The sequence below is a fragment of the Penicillium angulare genome (assembly GCF_028827245.1).
Source record: "Penicillium angulare strain IBT 27051 chromosome Unknown utg000011l_segment0_segment0, whole genome shotgun sequence".
NCBI classification, from domain to species: Eukaryota; Fungi; Ascomycota; class Eurotiomycetes; order Eurotiales; family Aspergillaceae; genus Penicillium; species Penicillium angulare.
In genome coordinates, this window is record NW_026623170.1 from 1,008,399 (window position 1) to 1,032,703 (window position 24,305).

The window sequence follows — 24,305 nt, forward strand, 5'->3', positions numbered from 1 at the left end:
AGCGTGCTCTTGTTTCTTTTTTTCTCGATATTTGTTTGCTGTAATTAGACTTTTATAAAGCCTAATTTGGGCCTTAAGTCTCGGTCTAAAACCTAATCTATATTAGGCTTAGGCTGAACCTCTCCGGCCTAGGCCTAATCTAAAGCCTAATCTAGGCCTCTAAGAAAGCCTAAGAAAAGCCTAAATAAGCCTAAGTTTGTATAATTCTAACTATAAAGCTATTTGTTATCTAGATAATTTATCCTTTTTTACGCTTATTCTGGTTTATATAATATACTATAATACCTTCTTTGTATAAATCGTAAAAAATTTAGAGAAATAATCTTATAATCCTAAGGAGTATATTAAACTAATTATAGTTTAAGTTTTATTTAAAAGTTTATAAAAGGAGACTAGATGTTAGTAGCTTTTTCCGCTGCGTGTGCTCTGTGATGCCTATTCTGATACATTGCCCCCATCTAGAACCCGACGACTGCCGTCAATGGAACAACTTGTTCCCTTATCGAGAGCTTCGATTATTGCGTTCAAGTGGACTATATCTCAAACTCGGTGGGGGCTACGTCTACTTCGGCCTCGACGACATCAACACCCAGCACATCAAATACTGATACCACCTCCGCACCCTCTACTACCGCAGTCAGCACCACTTCTTCATCTTCAATCACAGAGACCAGCATTGAAACCCCATCTCCCGTGCAGACCGGAATAAGCAGCATTTGTAACAAGTTTTACAAGGTCAAGTCCGTCGGAAAACTGAGCACAAAACGCATTTGGATCGATTCTACCGGCTACTTCTTTATCGGTGACTTTTTCTTCGGGATATCTCTGGCACTCGACTCCCCTGGCCACAATCTTCCTGGGAGGAAGCGTTGCAAATATGGGAACCCTCAGATGACGTAGAAGATCACGTTGCCCCCGAAATATCACGCTCCCAGAGTAATCACTCTCAGATTCATGAATCCACTGACTGATGGTCTTTTGGAATCATTCTTTATGAATTGCTAGTCGCGAATGCTACTTTCAATCTCACCAATTATGACGCGGCGGATACGACCGTTGAACTACAATCTTCTTTGAATGGCGTATCTATTGGAGAAACAGCAAAAGACATCATCATGAAACTCCTCTCGCCGGATCCGCTTCGACGCCTTGGAGCAAATGGGACAGGAGAAGTTAAGTCACACCCTTTCTTCAATGGGATGGATTGGCCCAAGCTCATGAGGAAGGAATACATCCCGATATTTCGGCCGCCTCTGCATAAAAAGCAGGATCAGGCTTGGGCATCATCTTCACCAACCCCAGAACTAAGTCAGGAAGTCAAGGCTCAGTTCACTGGGTGGAGCTATAATCGACGACCTGGGCAGGAAAAGCAGGACCCCTAGCTCACTAAGATTAGTATCAGAATTTGAACCTCTCTTTGCATTTTGTGGATTTATGTGTATGCCAAAGATGGAGCGTTATGGTTTCGGCCTCTCCCTTGTCTAGTCGGTCTGATGTTGTTCTATTTGAATCGCTCTCCATTTCATGAAGGACCGACAATAATCCCGAAGCCGAGGAGATCGAGCATAAAAGCCAACCTGGTGCCAATTCCGCCTCTCGCCTCTCATCTCTCGCGGGGGCCTGGTAGTCAGCCGTAAAGTAGACAAACAACATCTGATTGTTTTGACAGGTTACCTTACGCTGCGGTGCTTTCAAAAGAGGAAGAGAGAGAGGGAAGCTCAACTATGTACATATAGGCACCCCCTACTCTCGGACCAATCCGTTGATTGTCCCCGTACACTCTCTTCATATAGCTATACTACACATACCTTCAAAGTTTTGCTTGTTCTCGTCTGTGGAGGCCCCTGGGCCCTCTCGTGCGAGTGGCTCAGACATTTCGGTTTGGATTTATCAACACACAGCTATGGTTGATTTCCGGTTGGGTTAAGGTCAATGATTCAGATTGCAAAATGAATGAAATAGAAATGGGGATTCAAATAACAAGATCAACATTTTGAAATTCTGGTTTACCAGAATTGATTTCTTACCTAGTTAAATATTACTCGGGAGAAGCTCAATGTTCTCAGCTCCACATTCTCCGAACAACCTGCTTCAGAAAGTTGCTAGCATCATCGCCAATGTAAACTAGAATCGCACAGTCACTTGACCTACCCTATCACCACTGACGTGGCAGGAAAGATGACATTGCCGAGGTGGCACGACATGAAAAAAAGTTCTGACGGATCCGAGATAAGGATCAATCAGCTTTGCGAGCCTTGGGAAACTCCGGATGTATGCGCGAATAATTCGAATGTCAATTCTCCAGGATTGCTGGATATTCACCAATAATGATGTGTGTGCAGACCAAGGAGTAGCTCGGACCTTATTTATGGATCTCATCGTATCGAACTCGGTGAGCCCTCGCGCCGATTCGAGATCTACCACAAACGCAAACCCGTCATAGTGGACGAAATGGAAAAGTCTTTCTAATTACTCCTCCTTCTCATTTCTCAAGACATTACATGTAAATGTTTTCAATAATAGAGAGGGATTCTTCAATTTTCAAGACAAAAAGGCCAAATGATAACTAAAACCCGACATCCGTACAAGCTGAACTGAGTAGTTTCTCAAAAGCTGTGGATTAGCCTTCCAACGTAGATGAACAAGCGGTCTGTGCGGCACGAGATTGAGCAAGCCAAATACAGTGCGGGGCAATCTCTGAATCACTCTGTAGATCTTTTTCCCCATACCTTCTAACCGAAGCCTGAGCTTGCTACGTATGGCCATAGGAGACCTACCTAGCTAGCCATACCTTAAGCCAATGATGTAGTTTCGCCTCAATAGTTATGTCTAAAACCTGCCTCCAGACTGCTTATTTAGTGCGCTATATCACCAATGGATATTCGGCATCCTGCCACGAGACTGGTGCGTATAACATAATTTCAGGAATTGTTTCGGGACTCACTACAGTTACCGCGATAAATAATCCCACTCCTTCAAGTTGCTAGAAGTGATGAGGTTTTGAGTACGCCCGGGCGTTTGACACTATATTACACTACACGTCTTTCTAATGATGTTTCCAAACATTGGTAGTACTGCAGTACTCGGATGCTACAAAATAATCGGCCTCTTAGAGAGAATCCGATACTATTTGACAAAGTACCGCATCAGGTTGACGGGCTTTCAATCAGTTCTAGCTAATACTAGTATGGTTACCATTCAATTAAGATCCACATTTCGCCTGAGTAGCAACTTGAAGATCACATCGAGACGTTATTCTACTGTGGCAAGATGTGTCTGCTAGAATAGATTTCCAATGTTTCTCAACAGTTGTTGATCAAATATTTTGTCTCGGTTTGGCCTCCTGGCCTCCTCGATACTATATGTAGATATTGATATAATATGAGTATCTACCATGCAATATGACATTTTCATATGTATGACTCTATGTAGAGCAGTGTCTCGGTAAGCATTAATTGACCAATGCCAGAACATTTATATGGAGCTCATACGAATAGACTGAACAGTCCTTCGTCACACACTGATAAATATTCACACATACATCAAGTAATTGGAAATCAAGTTTATCGCAATGTAAGTAGGATGGATGCTTTTGCAGCTACAAAGTGCCACCAGATCCATACAGTTGCGCTCAGAATAAACGATTTAAGATAGCCGGGTTACGCCAAGGTCAACTACTGCCTAGTACAATTTAGGATTGTGTCTCATATCTTAACGCAATAGAGACTGGTCCTGTTTGGCTTGCGAAGATACATACTACCCCAATCAGATTTTGCTCACTTCAAGGAGTTTCTATGGCCAAGACTCAAGTTTCCTAATTAAGGAATTTGACCAAGACAGCGAATTTTAGATGATAGGTGTTTTATTGGTTTTTCTTATGTTATGCGATTGATGAATGCTTTCAAGCTCGTGTGTAGTATGTAACTTTCATCTAAAACTTTGTCCAGTCTACCTCAAGTCTATAATATAAACTTCAAGTTTAAACGCCTCAGGCTCACCTTCAAGTTGGGGTTTCAAAATATACTAGTAGTAGTAGTACATGACGATCTAGTATATATTTTCATATTCTCACCTTTATTCCTTGGAATTCATACTAGATCATGCGATAGGCTATAAATTAGGTTAAACCTCCGGGCTGACCTATATTCATCTTTCCTCTCGTCACTGTACCAATTACATCCATGGACATCGATGAATGGAAATGGGGATAGTAGCTGATTGATAATATACACCAAATCAGAAATGATGAACTGAATTGTGGAGAATAGAGCCATGCTAACTATCACAGGGAGATTTATTACTTACAACAAACTGAACGAGTCTGTCCAGTTATGGTGTTGTTCAGCGTGCTGGACTAAAAATTAAAAGCTGGATGATGATGATGATTCTGCGCTGCAAAAGTGAGAAATATTAAGTTGACAAGGGGCCTGAGGCACCCATGCATTAATAGAGCACTAGAGCCGAAGCGAAACGCCCAAGTGGCTGCCCAGTCCGTGTTTCCTTGTATCACCACCAAGCTCTAAAATGACCTTGCACGTCTCAGAATCCAACGAGGGGAATCAAGCTGTCTTGCCTGTCGAGAGCTCACATCAAACATTCTATGTACCAAATGTCGGCGAGATACTGGGCCAAGGCTCAACTTCGTTGGTAGCAAAGATAAAACCAGGGACCGTGATCAAATCTCCTCGTTACTCGTGGTGGCACTCCGGAGCAACCGAGCTTCATCACTTTGTTACGGACGTAAAGCATAGTTTTGAAGTTGAAGAACAGCTTCTGAATATACTAGGGACACACCCAAGAATAGTCCGGTATATCATCAACCCCGGCCAACTGATCCGATATACAATACTAAATTTCATGATTGATTCCAATCTAGCTATCTTGGCCCCTCTTTATATCCTCGTGGTCTACTCTTCGAAGAAGCTAGCGACGGCAATCTACAAACTTACATCGATCAGCATAACGATTCTATCGACCTACATCTTAGAATAAAATGGTGTCGCCAGGCCGCAGAAGCAATCCAGTATATCCACCAAAAGGGCGTCATGCATTCCGATCTGCGACCGGAGAATTTCTTACTCCACTCCAACTCCGTTAGTAAACTTGACCTCCTTCTCTGTGATTTCGGGGGATCGATGTGCGGCGACATCGATGGTCTACATCTGCCTGACTCTGGATTCTTCGACCCATGCAAGCCATGTATGTCAACGGAGGCAGTGGACATTTTTAGTCTCGGGTCGATCTTTTACACTATAATGACTGGTCATTGGCCCTATAAGACTCCTGGACCATTTGAAACTTCAAATGAACAAATGGAGTATGGGCAGCTGGTGGACGGACTCTTTGCATCTCGGAGATATCCTGAAATTAATGGTCTTCCAGGTGGTGCTGTTATAGAGGGATGCTGGACAGAGCGATATAATGATTTGGAGGAATTGATTCAAGATCAAACTTTGTTATTTAGCGAAATAGAACATGGGGATATCCAAGGCACGTGGGATGAGAAGAGACAAGAACTTGATTGAGGGTGGAATGTACATAGTAGCTGTGTCTTTGGTAGTTGGGATATTCTCGGGGTTTCATCGCAATAAAATGAATGGATAGTGCAGATCAGTATCAGAAAATTTCTTCATGTACGCGCATTTATTCCAAGTGTTCCAAGTAATCGTGTCGGATCTATCATCTTTTTTTTTTCAGCGGTGGCGAATTGCACGTTCGAGTTTTGACTTTGGTACCCGCGGCCCCTTTCGCCCGATGAACAACGAACAATGAACCGCGACAGGAACCAAAAAGCAAAAATCTATATTGAGAACCACACACTTCTCATCGGTCGCTTGACAGTGATAGTCCTGACGTTAAAGGCTGCATGCGATATGAAGATCCCTCCACAAGTTTGACCTGCCACTGAATTTACAGGCATCCGTACTGGGGCGCATGCAAGTACATACTGTAGTGCCCGACAAGAATAGAGATAATAAATGCCGATCTGTCAATCAGCTCGCATTTGTTACCCCCCTTGAATGCATCATGAATCATGAATCATGCACCATGCGACCGTCTCAGGTACGAGCTCGTGAGTTCTCGCTGTTGGGCGTGACCCATGGATAACGCGACAGAGAGCGACAGAGCTCTGCCCCCAAACAGTAATCCGGATGCAGGGCCAACCCGACCAGTCCCTGAGAGGCCCTGAAAGCCAAGAGAAGTTGGAAGTGGGTCCATTTGCATAACCACTTGACGACGCGCATGGCTTGCCTCTGGGCACGAATCTCTGGGTGTGGTACGCCACATGTCCGACTGTCTGAGAGGTTCTCAGCCAACCAAAAGCAAATGAATGGTGTCAGCCCAAATCACCGCCTCTTTTCAGCCCTGACGACAATCTACGATAATCAGGCTGTTCTGGCCCTTGACTGGTGGACATGTACCGGGTGTGTGGGCCGGGGGATTGTTAAAATGGCAGTTACAGTAGATGATTGGCCGGGGGTGGGATGGCCCAGTGTGAAACTAAGATGCCGCTAAGATCAGCCGATTGGGGGGTTGGTCAATCTCTTTGCTCATGCAAGTCATTTGTTCCTCCATTTCGTCAAGTCTCAGTCATTTGGGGGCTCTGCATTGTTCCCCAGGGCTCCACACAAGAAAGGGGTGTGTTGTTTTGTGTAGTTTTTTACGTTTAGGTAGGGTACACCCGGGCAACAAAGTTTTTGAGCTTATGCATGGCCCGACACCGACTTTTTTTCGCTATATGTTTTGTGTTGCCCGGATCCAAACGGAGGGTGACGTCTTCCATTTGCAATCTCCTATACATAAAGGGCATTATGAATGCTGAACCTTTGGTTCGACCCAGCGTTCCTGACTCCAGATAGTTCCGGGCTGAGATCGAGACTCAAGTGGAGATTATGTGGAGCGTGGGAAAAGTGGATCGTCGCAAGAAAAAACGAGAACAAAGACCAGGCACAGGTTCATTCGGCCCCGAGTACCGATGGGAGAAGAAAAAAAAAGCAAAAGATTTTTTTTACTTATAACTTATTATCTTCTTCTGATGCTGTTTCTGCTTGTTTAATTTCGGTCTTCAAGTTGTTGTTGTACCTTGCATTGACGGTGAAGGTGTGAGTCTGGATAGATCATCTCCCTTACAGTTTTAGTTCCCCGCTCTAACAAATCGGATGTATAGAGTGCGGGCGTTCAGATCATCGCCCACAAAAGGATATGTCACAACGCTAGAGGCTACGAACCCCTCAAAACAAGAGCCGACAAAACTCAATTGTACTATTTTGCGCTGTGCGCAGACTTTCGGGAATGGGTAGAGTCCACGAGTTCCCATCCACCGACTCAATCGGTCTATGGGATAATGACGAGCTACCGGATAGCTCATCTTTATCTACAGACGTCGGCAGTGTCAATGCAACCTGCACTCCTCTTGAACCCCTTCATGCAGATGCAACATTACTCCCTGCTCGTTCCTTTGGTCTTACCGGTTCATTATCACTACATGATTATCGCAAGCATCTCGCACAGGCTGCAGAGTGCATTGACGATCCTGTAGATCGTTCAGAAAGGACTCTCAAGCGAAAAACGGCAACAAGCAATTTAAACCGTCCGCCAGCACTGTCAAATATTCCTTCTTACGCTGTATCAATATCTTCATCTGCGGCATCAAGTCCGCCACCATTGTCGCCATCCTACTCGCAAAGTATTATCTCCCAACGAAGCGAGCTAGACGACGTCCCAGAACAAACACTCGCTCAGACACAGCAGGTGCAGGTGCAGCAGGTGCAATCCGGTAAGTACCGCATGCAGCTTTGATTAAAAAAAGATAAACACTAATTTTAATTCACCTACAGATGCACTTCCTGCCCAGGGGCCACGAGTTAATCTTGTCTCAGCAAACCTGACCCGTCCGAGACCTAACAGGAAACGATTGGTGAGTCGACTGAAACAATAAATAAATAGTCTGTTTTTCCCGCCATCTTCTGACCTGGTCTTTTACTTTTTTTTTTCTAGAACACCTTTCGTGAGAAGCTAGAGGCCCGCGGACAGGCTCATCACTCGCCTCTGTCTCGCCCCCAGGAATCCGACATGTTAGCCACCACCCAAGCGGCAGCCGCCACCATCTCCCACGGCGGAGCCTCCTTTGAGATCTTGAATCCACGAAAGTCTCTTGATCTCGCACGCATTGTCTCCTTTATCGAGGATGTAGACACATGCTCATGGCTCCCAGCGGATCAAATCCGTGATTCGCACATTGCTAGCACATTCTCTATAGACCAGGGACTAGACCGTGCCTCTCTCTCCCAGTTCACAGATGCATCTCTCCCATCCCACTACTCTTCTCAATCCCTCTACACATCCCTCTCAGCGGCATACTCTACACCAAAGAGTCAATCAGCTGATATTCCCTCCTCGTCACCTGGAGTGCACGACCGAGTCCGCTCATTATCAGACTACTCGCGGGACGAATACGATCTCTGGAGATCCGGCTACCAAAATGAATACATCGATAAATCAATGCACCCCGATCTCGTAGGAGAGTCCCCAAAACCACGAATGTTCTCAATCTCCGAGCGCCTAGAAGACGAACTTGATGTTCCAGTCTCAGAGCCCGGCTCTGCTCGTCCGGCATCTTCTTCCCAACCAACCTTCTACTCTGAGAGTGAAATAGGCGAGCCAGGCTCTCCAGTCTACGCCAACGGAGAATGGTCGCAGGTCGACGAACGAGACCGCGGGATCTTTTACGAACTACCCTCTCCCTCAGCCTACGACACCGAACTCACCCATGAGAACGAAAATGACAATGAAAACGAACACTCACACACATTTCCATACGATACTTACCTCTCAAACACCATGTCCCGCACCTACCAATTCTACGACCATGACCAAGATCCATATGACCACATGTACTATGATCCCCATGTACAATCCGTCCTGGCCGCGGCCAACGCCGAGAACATGGGACTCCGCTCGCAGTCTAACCATGCGCTGGACGGCTTGCAGCGCAGATTCCAAAGCTCCCTCTCCCTATCTGGAGAGGCAGGAAAGAGCAAAGGAGAAAGTGGAAAACAGTCATTTTCTCAACGCAGGAAATTGCGCAGGTTCTTTAGCTGGAGGTCTGGGAACTAAGTCATTTTCTTTTGTTATACTTTTTCACTGTCGACATGATATCATGACGAAATGAGGCGGCGTCCCTTTTCGACGATTCTTCTTCTTCTTCTATTTTTTATTCATTATTTGTATTTCTACTACCCTTTTCTTTTATTCTTTTTATTACTCTTTGGACTGAGTCCATGCTTATATTGAAATATTACTGGTTCGGATATGGGATAATGAAATCCACTTCAATGAGTCTTTTGCCATAACATTTGCGTAGAAACATGATTTGCAAACCATAGATGAGTATGAGCGTATACGAGTTGTGTGGATCGATTTGAAATCCCTCTAGATCTCGGGCGTGGCTTTGACAGTGGTTCGCCAGATCAAAAATTGCGGAAACGTGCAGGTATTCGTTTGCAGTCATTGCATATGTACTCCGTAATTATCACACGGCCTTATTTGTAAAGAGCGTGTTATATTATCTCCAGGGCTTAATTCAAACATTCGAGCATGTGTATGGCTGAATGTTCACGTGGTATTCTTCCAAGGTTCCAATAGGTTTACTATATCATCGGGGGGCTTGGGGACCTCGCTCTTGTATCTAGATTATATGTGCACTATGCCCAGGTGGCAAGCAACTTTCGAGGCCCTTTGGGACATTTGTGGTGAAAGATGATCACTGTTCAAAATTGAAATTTGTCACCAGTGTCTCGACTGGTGGCCAATAATGGAATTTCATAAAGCCGAGCTGCATGGTTCCACTAGTATACGAGCGGCAAGAAAGGCAAAGGGAAAAGGCAGGACCTCCGAAGCGCCTACGTGCACATGTGGGTCCCATCGTATTCTCAGACATTCAAGTTGGAATACTATCTCAGTGCTGTGGGCATTCCAAGATTCAATCCAACCCGTGGGGTACTATATATTGCAACTTGTAAATGATAAGAGGCTTATTGATAGAAGATCAAAGCTACATATAATCAAGGCATATCTGGATATTCATAGTCCATATCATTGTAAAAGCTGGGTATCAATTTTCATATATACAACGAATAGAGAATCATAAGATCATGGCCGCTCCACCACCGATGCCAGCGCGGCAGTCACCATACTCTTTCTTCGTAGTCCCTGCTCATTCCGCTTCGAAGTCTCCCTCCCCGCAAAAGAAGGGTGATGGCTCTTCTCGATCCGATTCGACTGCAAAGCAATAGAACTGCTCTTCCGCCTTCCCCGCGCATCCGCATCCCCCGACGCATCCTGAGGTCCAAATCTACTCCGATGCGTCAACGCTCTCCGCCGAGGCGAAGCGCGCGCGGGCAAAGAGCTAGGATGACAATCATCTTCTCCCGTCTCAGGACGAAAATCATCCTCAAAAACAGTTTGACGAATAGAGTCAATATCACCCTGATTGCACTGCATCTGCGAGATATGCTGCCTTTGTCTCCGGATAGAGAGATGATCTGCTTGAGGGGGGACGGGAAAATCGTCTAGAGAGGGAAAGTCTGGAGGGATGGAAGTTGGGCTGGGATTTGAGCATAAAGAAGGCGAAGAGGTATAGTGGCCGTCGTCGTCATGGTCGGTATCAGGAGGTGTGAGGACGTATCCGGCGTATGGAGCGGAGCGACGGGGATGCGCTGCGGATTCGCCATTTGGGGTCTGGAGAGTATGTTCATGTAGTTTCTGGGTAAGGGTCGATATTGAGAGACGTTTTGATTCGTAGGGAAAAGGGACTGAAGTTGGGGGCGGTTGCTGAGATCGGAAATAAGACGATCTCGAGCGGGAGAGCGTTCGGAACCGATGCGTCGGCGATGGACAGCGAGATGACAGCGGGGAAATCAATGTGCTGTCTCCGTCGACCATTATCCGGTCTTCTGTATCCAGAGCGAGCCGGGCAGGCCGTGATGACGGCGAGGAGAAAGAAAAGTCCTCGAACATGGTGTGGCGGGTGTATGAGTCAAAAGGGGGTTTGGGGGGAGGGATTCGAGGTGGTAGTAGAGGGCTGGGTTGCGAGGGTTTGTCCTGCGCTCGAGTCCCAGCAAGACGATATAGTCTGGCTGTACAGACTACAGCAGGGTGGGCAGACAGACGATATATGCCAATCCGGAGGGGAAAAATCCGATTTTGCCTCCGAAAATTTTAACACTTTGGCTACGAAGATCCACGGATCCATATTAACCGCTGGGAGGCAAAACCACGTGATCCCCGGGCAATGCGTTACATTGGGATTTGAATCAAAGTATTGATTGTTGTATATGATTCTAATGAGAAGAGTCTATAGATTTGATTGATTTGATTTTTACTAATGAAAGAATATTGTAATGTCACCTCAATAGTTAATTACTGGAGTTGAAGTTTAGGCGTGGATCTCACTAGTGACCGCCACAGATCGTCTCTAAGATCCCCCATACGTGTTCCTCGCCGTGACGAACCTTTTCTAGAACATTTCTATTATAGGTAGTAGATCCTTGTCAGTGCGGCAGATACGCCCCGCCATTCTTGCCATCCGCCCCTTCGGGCGTCTCCTGTTTGCCCACAGCTTTATGCGGGTAACGTGGGTTACTCCAGGTATGAAGATGTCTCAAACTACTTTCATTCAATGATAAAATCTCCGAGTTGATCAGGATTTACGGTGAAATCATCATGGCTCGAGTTAGGGGCCAGATCCTCGCATGAAGGCCTTGACATGACATGAGTTGACGTAGATACAGTTTCTGGATGGAACCCCCTGCATGGACACCCTGTTTATGGCCATGGAATCTTCGGTGTTTGATGGAGTGAGGGGGTGGAGTCTTTAGATCTTGCTCGTCCAGGTTATCTTGTTCTATCACCCGCTGAAAGCACTGACAGCGCACGCGACAGACTATCGTATGAGCCTTATTGACGTGCGTCATGGACAATCGCGGAAATCTCTGGGGGAAAGTGTTTCGTTGCGAAGTGCATCCGAGAATAGACATTCCAAATAAGCTTATATCTTAGTATCTTTCAGTTCTCATTTGGAAATGCGTAGACGGTGGATGTCGTATCTCGTATTTGATATGATTTTGGCAAAGTGTTTACCATCTCGCCCCCATCGGCGTCATCGTGCGTATAATCACGAATAACAACTTTACGTTCTCCTGCATTCTTGCATCACCGCATATCCTTCATTTTCCTGTATAGACGCGCGTCATAGGTTTACACGCAGCTTATCTAGTCATTAGATCTCAGAAGCCTGCTCTACGCGCCTCGCAAGATGAATCCGAGCGAGTAAATTAGCGTTCGTACAAACGCAAGGAATCATCACCGCGATGAAATTATACCAAACCGTAAATTAGAATATCCATCAAAGCTGATTGAGGAGTACTTAATGTATCTGGATAAAGTCCCTCGGTTACTAGTTTACCATTCAGCCCCTCTTTCTCAGCTGCTAAATCTTTCCATTGGTGGCATTGTGTACAGTACGTCTCGAACTGGTGCAACCACCTACCACTCTTCGATTGATTCTCCAATCCCAATGCCAAGACTCATTAGTCTATATCAGGAATAGACCTAGAATATCAATGATCCTGCATCAAGTTGCTACTGTAATTTACGCTGATACATACAGTCTTGTAACTGTATTAGCAACCCAACGAACTAGAATCTTTATTTTCCACCCCAATGCAGATAAGTCAAACTTAAGGGCCTGAGAATCTAGGTGTGACTTTTCTTTGCTACTCCCATGTCCAAGTGACTCAGTGCGGTAAAGCTGTTTCCACGACTATGCTGAACCACTTTCACCCATGATGTGCTTATGAATTAATAGTTCAAATGATGTCACGATTATCTTAAAATGATCCATTGAATCAGAATATGCCTATCATGGGGGGAGAAACATTCCTTGGGTTCCCAGATCTTGGTAAAGGGGTCAATGGTAAATTGAACGTCACAATTGATATCTTTTCATCCTATGACGAGACATTGACCGATTATTGCTTTATGACTTTACGATGATATAAATTTGAGTCATATCTCTCATACAGCTAATAATATAAGTAGTGAGTGTTGCTGGGGTCAAATTCGCAGTATTTTTCAGTTAATACCTCGAGTGCTGAATGATACTCTAGGCATTTGTCCTGTTCTATCTTGATATTGATCTCAATATGTCAGTCGGACAAAGACAGCCCAAGCCGCTTCGTCGCATCATAACAACCCATGATCCTACAAGCAGCCGAGCTATCTTTAGTGACGCGCTTGGGGAGCAGGTATCTTTTACTGGGTTCCCGGTTCCCCCCGGCAAGCCTACAACGTCAGACTATGCTCTGGCCTTCAATACCAATACATTTCCTGTGCAAGGGCTTTCCCCTACAACTTCTGCGACCCCAGAGTCCAAGGCCAATCTTGACATTAAGCACTATCACTCCCAGCTCTCGGATCCATCGCCTTTGAATCCGCCAACCGGCACCTCTTGCACAATTATTGAGGTCCCTCCAGGTTCAGCGGTTCCGATGCACCGAACAGCGACCCTTGACTATGGCGTCGTAATTGATGGCGCTACAGAATTAGTCCTTGACTCCGGTGAGAAAAGATTACTGAAAAAGGGTGAGGTATTTGTTCAACGAGGTACAGCTCATGCTTGGCGGAATATGACTGAAAAGAAAGAAGATTCTGGTGTTTTGCGTATATTTTTCGTGTTTCAACCTATCGAACAGGTGAAACTGGAAGGCGGAAAGATCGTTGGTCAGGACTTGAATTTGTCTCTGCGTGAGGCTTAAATCATGCGCAGGGGTGTATTGCTCGAAACGCAGAGGCTGAAGTAAAGATCCATTGTTGGGTCTGTTACGCCTTGTCAATTATTCATTTTCAGATCTTAACAAGTTCCTAGAGTCATGTTTATATGTACGAGTGCATTCATATAATCGTATTACTTCGAATATGGCAAGCAACGCATTTCTTTTCTCTTGATACCTAGTGTAGCGGATTGATCGCATATTGACAGGCCTGGTCAAAACAGGCAAATCAAGAGGGAAATTAGAAGGTCCTAACAGACTAGTCCAACGAAGACAAGCGATCAAAACAAACGGAACAGTGTATTCGAACTCGGAGCTGAGATTTACAGATGATAAGTAGAAGTAGATATAAGGCTGGCGCTTTCATACATACGAATGTCTGGACTGTCAGGCTGAAAAACTACCCACGTATATAGGGGGCATTCGCCTGCACTATGAAAAGTATAAAAAGGGGGATCTTATTTAAGCTTTTCTACTCAGCACATAAGCTATAAGAAATATTCTGGGGAAATCCTCAGTACTGCGAACAATACTCTCTAGGATTTCCTGTCTAAGCTTTTGTTTTAAGAGGAACAGATTAGCTTCGCGAAGGTGTGTGGCACGCTCCTCGATTCTAAGTGAACATTTTAAAAACTACTCTCATTTTTCACTGCAATATGATTTCGATAGATATATTTTCGCAATTTCTTTTTGAGCGCCCAATTCATAATGGAAAAGATATGAAACCCACATGAAACATCCAAGCTTGTCAGTCTAACTTTTATCCAATTTAGTGAAGCTCAAAGTTCTGTTAGCGCAGGTGCCCCTAGTGCTGGAGGGAAGGAAAACTTTGTCTGGATAAAAACCTTCTGCATGCCCGGGTCACGCTTATTGAATAAATCGTAGACCGTCTCCATGTCCTCGAGCTTGAACCGGTGGGTGACCATATGCAGGGGATGGATCTTCTCCTGCTGAATATACTTCAACAGGTCTTTCCAGTATTTTTGCACAGGGGATTGTCCATTGCCAATGAGACGGATCCCGGTCTCCATTAAGGAACCGATATTGAAGTGATTACACTGCATTACCATTAGAACTTTTTTACCATGGGAATTTTTACCATAGGAAAGGTGCCACATACATAACCGGCATATACGCCCGTGACCCCACAGCGCCCGAACCCTCGGACAGAGGTAATCATCTCGTTGATAAGCTCAGGCGTGTCCGTTTCCATACCAAGCAGCCTCTCAAAGTAATTAACCCATCCTTTAGTATACTCACCAGCGGCGCACTCAATCGCCACATCAGGCCCACGGCCGTCGCACATTTTCTTCAGGGTTGAGGTAACAGACTCGCCCTTTGAGAGATTCGTATACTCGATTGTCTCGAGCTTGGGTAGAATCTTCTTAACAAAGTCTAGTCGCCATTTTCCATGGCCGCCATCAATAAGGATAACCCTACTAGCACCATTAGAGAAGCTAAACTCAGCGGCCATTTGCCCAACTGGGCCAGCTCCCCAGATTGCCACAGTGTCACCCTCCTCAACCCCAGTATCAACAACAGCGTTCCAAGATGTTGCTAAAACATCAGAAAGATAGAGACCTTTTTCATCGGGGACATCATCAGGCAGCAGAAGGAGATTCACGTCACCGTAAGGGACGCGAACATATTCCGCTTGCCCACCAGCAAAGCCCCCTGTGAAGTGGGAGTATCCAAACATGCCTAGGGCAGGTATTAGTATAATAGTCTCACTCACAACAGTATAGGCTTTTAAAGAGGAAATATACCAGCTGTTCGACGCCCATATAGTTTACTAGCTTCCTCGTTCGAATTCGTCCGCTCACACATTGAGGATAACTTCTTCTTGCAATAATAACACTCCCCACAGGCAATCTGAAAGGATGCCACAGCGCGATCGCCCACTTTAACCTTTTTGACTGCCGGCCCCACGCTGGCGATAACACCACAGAACTCGTGGCCGAGGATATCACCTTTCTGGAGATCTGGAATGGCCTCTATACATAGATAACAGATACCGCATGAGCAGATTCAGCGATACTTCACTAACTGCCAAAAAGACATACCGTGAAATAGGTGTAAGTCACTCCCACAAATGGTGCTACCCGTCACCTTCAGTATGACATCGCCTTCATCTATGATCGTTGGGCAAGCCGTTTCCACTATAAGAAAGTGTATGAGCAAGAAAAGCTAGTTATTTCGAGATATTGAAATGAAGGTCGTGATGAGCAGAATGACTTACCAACTTTGACCAAATTCTTCCCTTGCCAGGTCAAGGCTTTCATCCTATGGGGAAGGTCGCCATATCCCTGAGCCCCAAAGTTGCTGACGTCTGTGGTGATCGAGGTAGACATTATGTGTGTCCACCGATAATCTCAGCTCGAACAGATTTTGTGAATGTGATTACTTATTTTTGATTTGATTAGTTAATCTTCGGCTGAATGCCCTCGCAATAAAATCGCATGAAGGAGGGATATATATTTGTCTTACTGGACAGCCAGGGGTCTTGGTTTATGACATCATTCTTATGTCTCAGTGTTTATAGCACCATGGTTGTATCTCAGCAAACCTGTGAAGCGATGGGTGAGTTGAGATTGTGATTCATCTTGGCATCATACATGTCGTTGACAATGAGATGTAAGTGACACGCTTCGCCATTACGTGGTTCTAGGCTGGTTATGTCTCAATAAATTTCCATGTTTCAAACTCATCGTTGGAACTAGCCTCCGAAGGGCCAATGGGACTAAAAAGCTCATGGCCTTCTGGTGAATCAACTTATGATTTTCAAAGTGTCGAATGTATTAAATTTATAAGCAAATACATATAAATAATGAAACACTGGTAAATAATGGTCATGGTGATGGTGAAACTATGAAATGTATGATTTTGAAAATTACTTTTTGATACATACTCTGAATGTAATATGTAATATACTGTAATAAGCAATACACGTCCAACTTACAGGGTACTCAGGAAAAGCTCTCAATATACATAGTCTTGTGTGTCTTAGCGGTGGGGCTGGAGAATCAATCAAAGAGTGTAGGTGGTCGCACCAGTTTCGGGAAGTTCTGTAATATGAGAGACACACGTATAGACCTTACCTAGCACAACTTGAAGCCCCTGTTACCTTTCAACGATTAAGAATGGCACCTCCCCAGCTTGACCTACCGCTAGACTTTTATCCAGGTTACCAAGGAGACGAAAGTCCACTATGTACGACGGTACCCTCACGGTAGTCATCAATTTTGATAATTTGATCAGTAGTTTCTGATCCACTACCCTCGCCCGTATACCTATAGAGCTAAAAGTCACCAGAAGGCAGCGGAGACCTTTCATCTCCGCAATCGCCTTCCACGCATCTTCGGAGTAATAAAAGATATCGTAGGGCGCGCGATCCCGAACTTTCTCATCCACGTAAAACTTGAGACGTGTTTCCCGTCGCCTATACATAGTGGAGACAACTCCACCTACCCCAATGTGGGGTATGTATGTATATCGGCATGTCGGCAGATAAAGGATAAAGAAGTAGGCGGACAAAGTCCGCTACACTTCCCCGCTTCCTTATCAATTACCAATTTGAACTTGTAGATTGGAAGACTGTGAATTTATAAATATAGCTCTATCCTCATATTAACCAGTATGCGATTTCTCTATTCAGCATTACTTAGACCAAGACCTCGAGTACTGCTTTTCTCAGAGCAAAAGACAGAGTTTCCTTCACATATTTACAAGACCTTCTCAACAACAAGATATCGCAATATGTTGACAACGGAATTGTCCGAGGCCGACGTATCGGCCCTGAGAGCAGACAAAGACAGACTTGCGAAAGATCTACACGACTCATGTCAATGGGGATACGGGATTCGATGGGGCGAGTAAGTTCTCCGTTTAGATGCTGCAGACTATGTCGATTTCACTCCAGTCCGATGACTAAATTATATACTTTACCCTCGCAGGGGATCATCAGATACAGGAATGCAGCGCCTCGCCTTGTCAGAAGAGGATAAGAGTGTGCGTCATTGGTTCATTAAAACTATGAAAGATCTAAAATGCCAGATTACCATTGACGAAATGGGCAATATATTCGCTGTACGCCCAGGTCGAAGGGCTGGTGCTCCAGCTACCTTCATCGGAAGCCATCTGGACACACAACCTACTGGAGGCCGATATGATGGGATCTTGGGTGTCTTATCCGGCGTGGAGACTATTAAGCGAATGGATGAGATGGGGCTGGAAACCGAGGGAGGTGTTGGCGTTGTCAATTGGACTAAGTAATAATAACCGATCCAAAAAACGCAGGTTAGACATGCTAACTGTTAACAGTGAGGAGGGTGCCAGATTCCCCGTTAGCATGATTTCGTCAGGCGTATGGGCAGAATCTATTCCTCTACAAAGAGCCCATGAGCTCAAAGAGGTACCAACAGTAGCCTCACTACCCACAGCTAAATCGGCACCAGAAACAATGAAGAGTGCTCTAGAGAAGATCGGGTTTCTGGGCGACGTGCCCTGCTCATACAAAGCCACTCCAATGGCAGCCCACTTCGAATTACATATTGAACAAGGTCCACACCTTGTCTCTGCTGGGCAGCGAGTAGGGGTGGTCACAGCAGTACAGGCGTATCGTTGGTTCCGACTAAATGTTATTGGACGAGACACGCACACCGGGACAACAGCATTTGAACACCGCGCCGACGCTCTATATGCATTTGCACAGATGATGGTCAAGGCACGAGAAGTCGCAGCTTCTAAGGGCTGTCTAGCTAGTGTTGGTATCGTAGACGCGAAGCCTGGTAGCGTGAACACAGTGCCTGGCACGGTAAGCTTCAGCTTGGATATCCGAGGCCCTGAAACTGCGCTCGTTGCAGAAGTTGAGACGCAGCTACGTGCTGATTTTGATGCCATTGCGGCGGCAGAAGGTGCTGGTATCGGTAAACCTTGCCGTGTTGAATGGACACTTGACTTCGATTCACCTGCTGTTAAATTTCATGAGGATTGCATTAGCTGTGTGCAGGAGTCAGCTTACGCCGTTGTTGCGGATGCGCCTGTGGCAGATACGAAATCTTTGGTTAGGACTATCATGAGTGGTGCTGGTCATGATAGTGTCTTTACCTCTAAGCAGGTGCCAACTAGTATGATCTTTGTGCCATGTAAGGATGGGCTTAGCCATCACCCCGAGGAATTCTGTTCTGCAGATGATTGTGCAACTGGAGCATCTGTTATCTTGCAAGCAGTGGTGCGATATGATCGAAAGCGATTTGCTTAGGCTCAAAACCGCATGCTTGGTCTAGTACATACGGTGTCCTAGTTTTACTAAAGAAATAGTTCGCACCGAGTCATGAATGTGCCATTGAATAATCTAGATACACCATAAAGCCAGTGGCATTCGTTTAAACTTTTTTAATTTTCCCGTATCCCCAAGTCTCAGAAACAAGGGGTCGTAGATAGATGCGCCTAGCATCAGTTCGTTTCTGATTTCATTCCTGAATATCCTACTCCGCACCGAATACCGGCCACATCAATCCCTAAGATGACCGAGCAGTGGATGACAGGACAACCAAGGCCTATCCCTTACTGGGGAGCAGCGGGGGCACCACGGCCACGGCCGAAGCCACCACGGAAGGAAGGAGCGAACTCGCCGGGGGCACCACCCTCCTTACCACCCTCCTCGCGGCGGCGGTAGCCACCCTCACGGGGAGCACGGGGACGGCGCTCACGCTCCTCAGCACCCATCATACCGCGAGGGGGAGCGTGGGAACGCTGCTGCTTGATGTGAGTAGCAGGGACAACCTCAGCGGGGAGGTGGAGCCACTCGCGCAGGTAGTCAAGACCCTCGGGGGTGAGGGTGTAGTAGTAGTACTGCCACGAGAACTGGGTCTTGACGAAACCGCGGGAAGTCAGAGACTGCATAGCCTTGATGACCTGTAGATTGAAATAATGTTAGTCGAGGGATCGATGTTGGGTTCGTTGGCCGGGTACGCGGGATTATCGTACAAACAGGTTCTTGGTGTCAATGTCACCGTGCTTGGGAAGGTTGAAGTCCTTCTTGGCCACGAGTACACCCTCTGCAGAGAACGTGTCAGTAAATGTTTCGCATTTTGAGTATCGTCGCTTTGAAGGTCGCGGGGAGAGCGCGCAATGTCGGCGAGGGTGAACTATCACATACCGCGGAAGAGGTACTCGTGGATCTTCTTGCGGTCGTCCTTAGGGATAAGCCTGGTAAATTGTTAGTGGATATCATTAGATTGAGGGTATTCGGGTCAAAACGTACATTGTCGCGAGTTCCTGGCGCAATTCGTGGAATCGCTTTGACAAGACAGAGAAAGTTGGGTGATTTAAAGGTTGCAGAGTGGAGCTTCCGGCGCGAAGAAAAGTGCGATATTCCTCTTTCGGGGTCCTCGCTAGGGCTGCCGCCCTAGTCACATGATATGTGCTCATATCTTATTGCTGAGTCATTGATTTATAATCACATGACCCTTTATGCATTAATTCATCTAAATCCATTCTGTATATCCCCCAGTCAAGTATATCATTTCCACAACCTTGACTTTTAAGTTGACTGTTCATTGTATCCTCTCATATAAAGAGCTACCTAATGTTACATCTGCATCATCAAAATGCCATGTTCATAACATTTAAAAGTTCTGCTAAATTGGCGTCAAGTCCGTAGGCGATTGCGCGCAAATTCTACAATAAAATCGAAAATATGAAATATGCTTTCAAGCAAACAACAATTACTTTGAAAATTGTAAGCGATTGCCCGCTTGAAAAGGGTTTATAATAATGTGCAGTTGTTATTATTGTGTTCGTTTCTGTTGGAGGCAAGGCACTCCATGTCAGCACTTGAGGCGTTATCGATAAGCGCCTCCGTCATATTGGGAAAAAAACCTCCGCGCGATCTCCGCAAACTTATCTCAACATCCAAGATGTCGCCTTGCTCTCGAGGCGCAATATCGCGAGCCCTGCGACTTGGCTCAATAAGATATAATGTCCAACCAACTTGTCGCCCACTAATATCCACTATCCAGCTGTCGACAAGAACGACCCTACCGCAAACAAACTTCAAATCTGGCCTCGCGATACTCCCCCGTAACTCGCGCCGGGCTTTTTCGGCCGCACCTCTCCAATTCCGACAGATTCCTCCCGCAGAATTTGCCACAGCTCTTCCGATATGCTGCCCTGGGTGCGGAGCTTTCACACAGACAATTGAACCAGAGGAGCCGGGCTACTATGGTGGAGGGCAAAAGCAGACGCGAAGGTTACTGGCTCGTCGAAAAACCGAGGCTGAGAAGGCAGCTTCCGAGGTAGCAGTTAAGGAGGCATTGGATACGGATGAAATTCCTCTGGAGACTAAACCTGTAGAAGATGAGCTTTCTGTGGAGCCAATGGTGCCAAAGCCGTCCCAAGGTATGTTTTCTACCATTGCACCACTTGGAATCTACTAACTAAAGTATCAGATGGTGCGTTGCCGGACGATGTTATTACTCCTCCATCACCCCCTTCCGAGTCTGCAACACGAACTTCACACGTTTGCGATCGCTGTCATGATTTGATACACCACAACAAGGCATTCTCTTCACCTAAACCATCAATCGTTTCCATTCGAGAATACCTCGACGAATCACCTCATAAAGACAATCGAGTATACCACGTTATTGATGCCGTTGATTTTCCCATGTCTCTCGTTCCCCGTATCCACGAGGCGCTTGCCGCCCAAGAACAGCGTTCTCGAAACCGACGTTCTCATACCGAGAAATACTCTCATGGGAAGAAGCTGCCAACTATCAGCTTTATCATCACGAGGTCGGATCTATTGGCGGCTACTAAGGACCAAGTGGACTCAAAAATGGAGTATATCCGTTCAGTCCTCCGTGAAGCGTTGGGAAAAACGGGTAAAGATGTTCGACTTGGGAACGTGCACATGATCAGTGCTCACCGGGGCTGGTGGACAAAGCAAGTGAAGGAAGAGATTCGGGAACATGGTGGGGGAATTTGGGTTGTTGGAAAGGCGAACGTCGGGAAGAGCAGTTTCATCGAATCTTGCTTCCCCAAGGACTCCCGCGGCCTCGACAATATGGCTGAGTGGATTGAGAAACAGGCCGAGCATGAAATTGTAAACAAGCATCAACCAGCTGTACATGACCCTGATAGTCTTCTCCCGCCGGCGCCTGAAGAGGACACCTACCCTGTTCTTCCAATTATTTCTTCCATGCCAGGAACTACAGTGTCACCTATCCGCATTCCTTTCGGACGCGGAAGAGGAGAGATGATCGATCTTCCAGGAATGGAGCGAACCGAGCTCGAGAACTATGTGCGGGATGAGCACAAAAGAGATATCATCATGACAAAGCGCGTGAAGCCAGATCGGAATACCATCAAGCCTGGGCAATCTCTTATTTTGGGCGGTGGCTTGGTGAGAATTTCTGCGGTCAACCCGGAAGATACCATCATGGCTGTCAGCTTTCTACCTATTGAATCTCATGTTACGAATACCGAAAAGGCTATTGAGCTCCAGGCCGAACAGCGAACTTATGTCGGTAAAGCCCTCATGATCGAAGGGACGGGCAGCTCCATATCATCCGCCGGGAAGATCGATTTGAAATGGGATATCACCGGCTCAAACCTACCTACCTCTATCGCCAAAACTGTGAAAGACAAGGGTGCTCCAATCCCACATCTGCCATATCGGGTGATGGCCGCCGATATTCTTATTGAGGGCTGTGGGTGGCTTGAAGTAAGCATCCAGCGCCGTAATAAGCGCAACTCCGAAGAGGACACCGTCGAACACCCTCAAGTTGAGGTTTTCACACCTAATGGTGATTTTATTGGATCTCGCCGACCGATTGAGTGTTGGACTTTTACAGCAGAGAAACTCAAGGCGGACAAGCGCAAGAGACCTCGCTTAAGATTCAAGTATAAATGAGATGGATCACCTAAATGTACACTAGAGCATTGCGCATAGCGACCGGCGTTTCTTTTTTAAAAAAACAGTGTAAACATACTCATGTATCTAGTTAGTCTTCAATTTTTACATAAACTCTCCTCGATTTTCAAATGTTACCCTTCGATCATCCGGCTTACTATGCGGTCTGGCGTCCCCCACTTGAGCATATTGGTGGGGAACTCAGCATGACGGTGCCTTGCTGCTTGCACCACCCATAACCTGACAATCTGAGAGTGAAGTTTCTTTTGTATCAACCTCCTCTACACTAGTTACTTCTGTGCTTATTAGATATCACTTGGATAATCGAAAACCCAGTGAACGAAAACTCTAAACTTTCCAGAATGCTATCTTCTCGCGCCCTCAAAAATATCGATGAATCGGGGCGCCCATGGCGATTTACCCCCACGCCAACATATGACCCAGATACGAATCCCACCGGCCTGATATCCTTCGGGCTGGCAGAGAACGTACGTGCAACCCCACTCGCGACGTAAAAGAAGAAAACAAACAGTTAACGTTAAATAGACACCGATGAGAGCGGAAATTGTCAATTATATCAACGAGAAGGTATTATACACTATAATCAATACCTGAATCATGATCCGTTAACTTATCTTGACTGACAACAGATCACCTTCAATCTAGACTCAATAAGCTATCGCTCCAGCGCAGCTACCACCACCCAGCTACCAGCCATTGCAGCAGAGCATCTGGACAAAGTGCTGAAGACACACAAGCCAATTCAGCCCGACCATGTCTTTGTTGCGGACTCCGCTAGCTCCCTAGGAAATTTGCTAGGGTACAATTTGGCCGAACGAGGCGAAGCTATCCTTGTCAATCGACCTGTATACGGTCGCTTCGAGCTAGATTATGGAGTCGAAGCTGGCGTTGAGATTGTCTACGCTAATACAACCACTGAAGAAGCATTTACCCCGGATGCTGTACAGAAATTTGAAGAAGCTCTAAAGAGGTCGGAGGAACGGGGCGTGAAGATTCGCGCAGTGCTTCTGGTTAACCCGCACAATCCTGTTGGTGAGGCTTCCCACCTTGACCATATTGATCAAATTTCTTTCAAAAGCACCGAGGCTAATATGGCTGGATGTATAGGACGCTGCTACCCTGTTGACACTCTTTGCCAAATTGCCCGCTTCTGTAACGAGCATAAGCTCCATTTCATTTGTGATGAAATGTATGCGTCGTGTGTATTTGATTCAGGTGACCCAGAAGCTATACCTTTTACTTCAATATTATCTCTGGACTTCGAAAAGTTGATTGATCCTGCCCTGGTTCATGTCTTATATGGATTCAGCAAGGTAGGCCATTTTTGCATTTTCCAAGCCCATGCTCCTGCGGAATGAAAAAGAGCAAGAAAACTGACCAGACTCCAGGACTTTGCTTCGGGTGGCCTTCGACTGGGTTTCTTAGTATCGCAGAACAAGCAGCTTCACCAAGCTTGTAAAATGGTCTCGTATGTTCAGTCCGTTCACAACTGCTCTATTCAAAATCAAGATCGATCTGACCACAGTGGCCTTATG

The 24,305-nt window shown here is 46.0% G+C and overlaps 12 protein-coding genes across 12 annotated transcripts; 7 read left to right on the plus strand and 5 right to left on the minus strand.

The window, feature by feature from the left end:
* Positions 1–533: 533 nt before the first annotated feature.
* N7478_012530 (uncharacterized protein) lies at positions 534–716 on the minus strand (the record flags this gene model as incomplete). Its single annotated transcript, XM_056928744.1, has 1 exon — positions 534–716. One exon carries the CDS (start codon positions 714–716, stop codon positions 534–536), a length of 183 nt encoding a protein of 60 aa, XP_056773302.1.
* A 399-nt stretch (positions 717–1,115) lies between these two features.
* On the plus strand, positions 1,116–1,382 carry N7478_012531 (Protein kinase-like (PK-like); the record flags this gene model as incomplete). The annotated part of the gene is made up of 1 exon (XM_056928745.1): positions 1,116–1,382. The coding sequence occupies one exon, from the start codon at positions 1,116–1,118 to the stop codon at positions 1,380–1,382; it is 267 nt and encodes an 88-aa protein (XP_056773303.1).
* A 3,142-nt stretch (positions 1,383–4,524) lies between these two features.
* Positions 4,525–5,525, plus strand: N7478_012532 (protein kinase family protein; the record flags this gene model as incomplete). Its single annotated transcript, XM_056928746.1, has 2 exons — positions 4,525–4,808; positions 4,877–5,525. The coding sequence occupies 2 exons, from the start codon at positions 4,525–4,527 to the stop codon at positions 5,523–5,525; spliced, it is 933 nt and encodes a 310-aa protein (XP_056773304.1).
* Positions 5,526–7,293: 1,768 nt separating this feature from the next.
* Positions 7,294–9,117, plus strand: N7478_012533 (uncharacterized protein; the record flags this gene model as incomplete). The annotated part of the gene is made up of 3 exons (XM_056928747.1): positions 7,294–7,777; positions 7,839–7,918; positions 7,999–9,117. The coding sequence occupies 3 exons, from the start codon at positions 7,294–7,296 to the stop codon at positions 9,115–9,117; spliced, it is 1,683 nt and encodes a 560-aa protein (XP_056773305.1).
* A 1,035-nt stretch (positions 9,118–10,152) lies between these two features.
* On the minus strand, positions 10,153–11,019 carry N7478_012534 (uncharacterized protein; the record flags this gene model as incomplete). The annotated part of the gene is made up of 1 exon (XM_056928748.1): positions 10,153–11,019. One exon carries the CDS (start codon positions 11,017–11,019, stop codon positions 10,153–10,155), a length of 867 nt encoding a protein of 288 aa, XP_056773306.1.
* Positions 11,020–13,205: 2,186 nt separating this feature from the next.
* Positions 13,206–13,817, plus strand: N7478_012535 (cupin domain-containing protein; the record flags this gene model as incomplete). Its single annotated transcript, XM_056928749.1, has 1 exon — positions 13,206–13,817. One exon carries the CDS (start codon positions 13,206–13,208, stop codon positions 13,815–13,817), a length of 612 nt encoding a protein of 203 aa, XP_056773307.1.
* A 794-nt stretch (positions 13,818–14,611) lies between these two features.
* N7478_012536 (zinc-dependent alcohol dehydrogenase) lies at positions 14,612–16,183 on the minus strand (the record flags this gene model as incomplete). Its single annotated transcript, XM_056928750.1, has 5 exons — positions 14,612–14,890; positions 14,953–15,533; positions 15,599–15,826; positions 15,896–15,991; positions 16,072–16,183. 5 exons carry the CDS (start codon positions 16,181–16,183, stop codon positions 14,612–14,614), a joined length of 1,296 nt encoding a protein of 431 aa, XP_056773308.1.
* Positions 16,184–16,859: 676 nt separating this feature from the next.
* On the minus strand, positions 16,860–17,279 carry N7478_012537 (uncharacterized protein; the record flags this gene model as incomplete). The annotated part of the gene is made up of 2 exons (XM_056928751.1): positions 16,860–16,897; positions 17,123–17,279. The coding sequence occupies 2 exons, from the start codon at positions 17,277–17,279 to the stop codon at positions 16,860–16,862; spliced, it is 195 nt and encodes a 64-aa protein (XP_056773309.1).
* Positions 17,280–17,588: 309 nt separating this feature from the next.
* On the plus strand, positions 17,589–19,092 carry N7478_012538 (M20 family metallo-hydrolase; the record flags this gene model as incomplete). The annotated part of the gene is made up of 3 exons (XM_056928752.1): positions 17,589–17,704; positions 17,786–18,100; positions 18,153–19,092. The coding sequence occupies 3 exons, from the start codon at positions 17,589–17,591 to the stop codon at positions 19,090–19,092; spliced, it is 1,371 nt and encodes a 456-aa protein (XP_056773310.1).
* A 305-nt stretch (positions 19,093–19,397) lies between these two features.
* N7478_012539 (40S ribosomal protein eS10) lies at positions 19,398–20,264 on the minus strand (the record flags this gene model as incomplete). The annotated part of the gene is made up of 4 exons (XM_056928753.1): positions 19,398–19,748; positions 19,821–19,891; positions 19,993–20,042; positions 20,098–20,264. 4 exons carry the CDS (start codon positions 20,262–20,264, stop codon positions 19,398–19,400), a joined length of 639 nt encoding a protein of 212 aa, XP_056773311.1.
* A 488-nt stretch (positions 20,265–20,752) lies between these two features.
* N7478_012540 (uncharacterized protein) lies at positions 20,753–22,749 on the plus strand (the record flags this gene model as incomplete). Its single annotated transcript, XM_056928754.1, has 2 exons — positions 20,753–21,233; positions 21,284–22,749. 2 exons carry the CDS (start codon positions 20,753–20,755, stop codon positions 22,747–22,749), a joined length of 1,947 nt encoding a protein of 648 aa, XP_056773312.1.
* A 362-nt stretch (positions 22,750–23,111) lies between these two features.
* Positions 23,112–24,128, plus strand: N7478_012541 (uncharacterized protein; the record flags this gene model as incomplete). The annotated part of the gene is made up of 2 exons (XM_056928755.1): positions 23,112–23,237; positions 23,400–24,128. 2 exons carry the CDS (start codon positions 23,112–23,114, stop codon positions 24,126–24,128), a joined length of 855 nt encoding a protein of 284 aa, XP_056773313.1.
* Between the last annotated feature and the right edge of the window lie 177 nt (positions 24,129–24,305).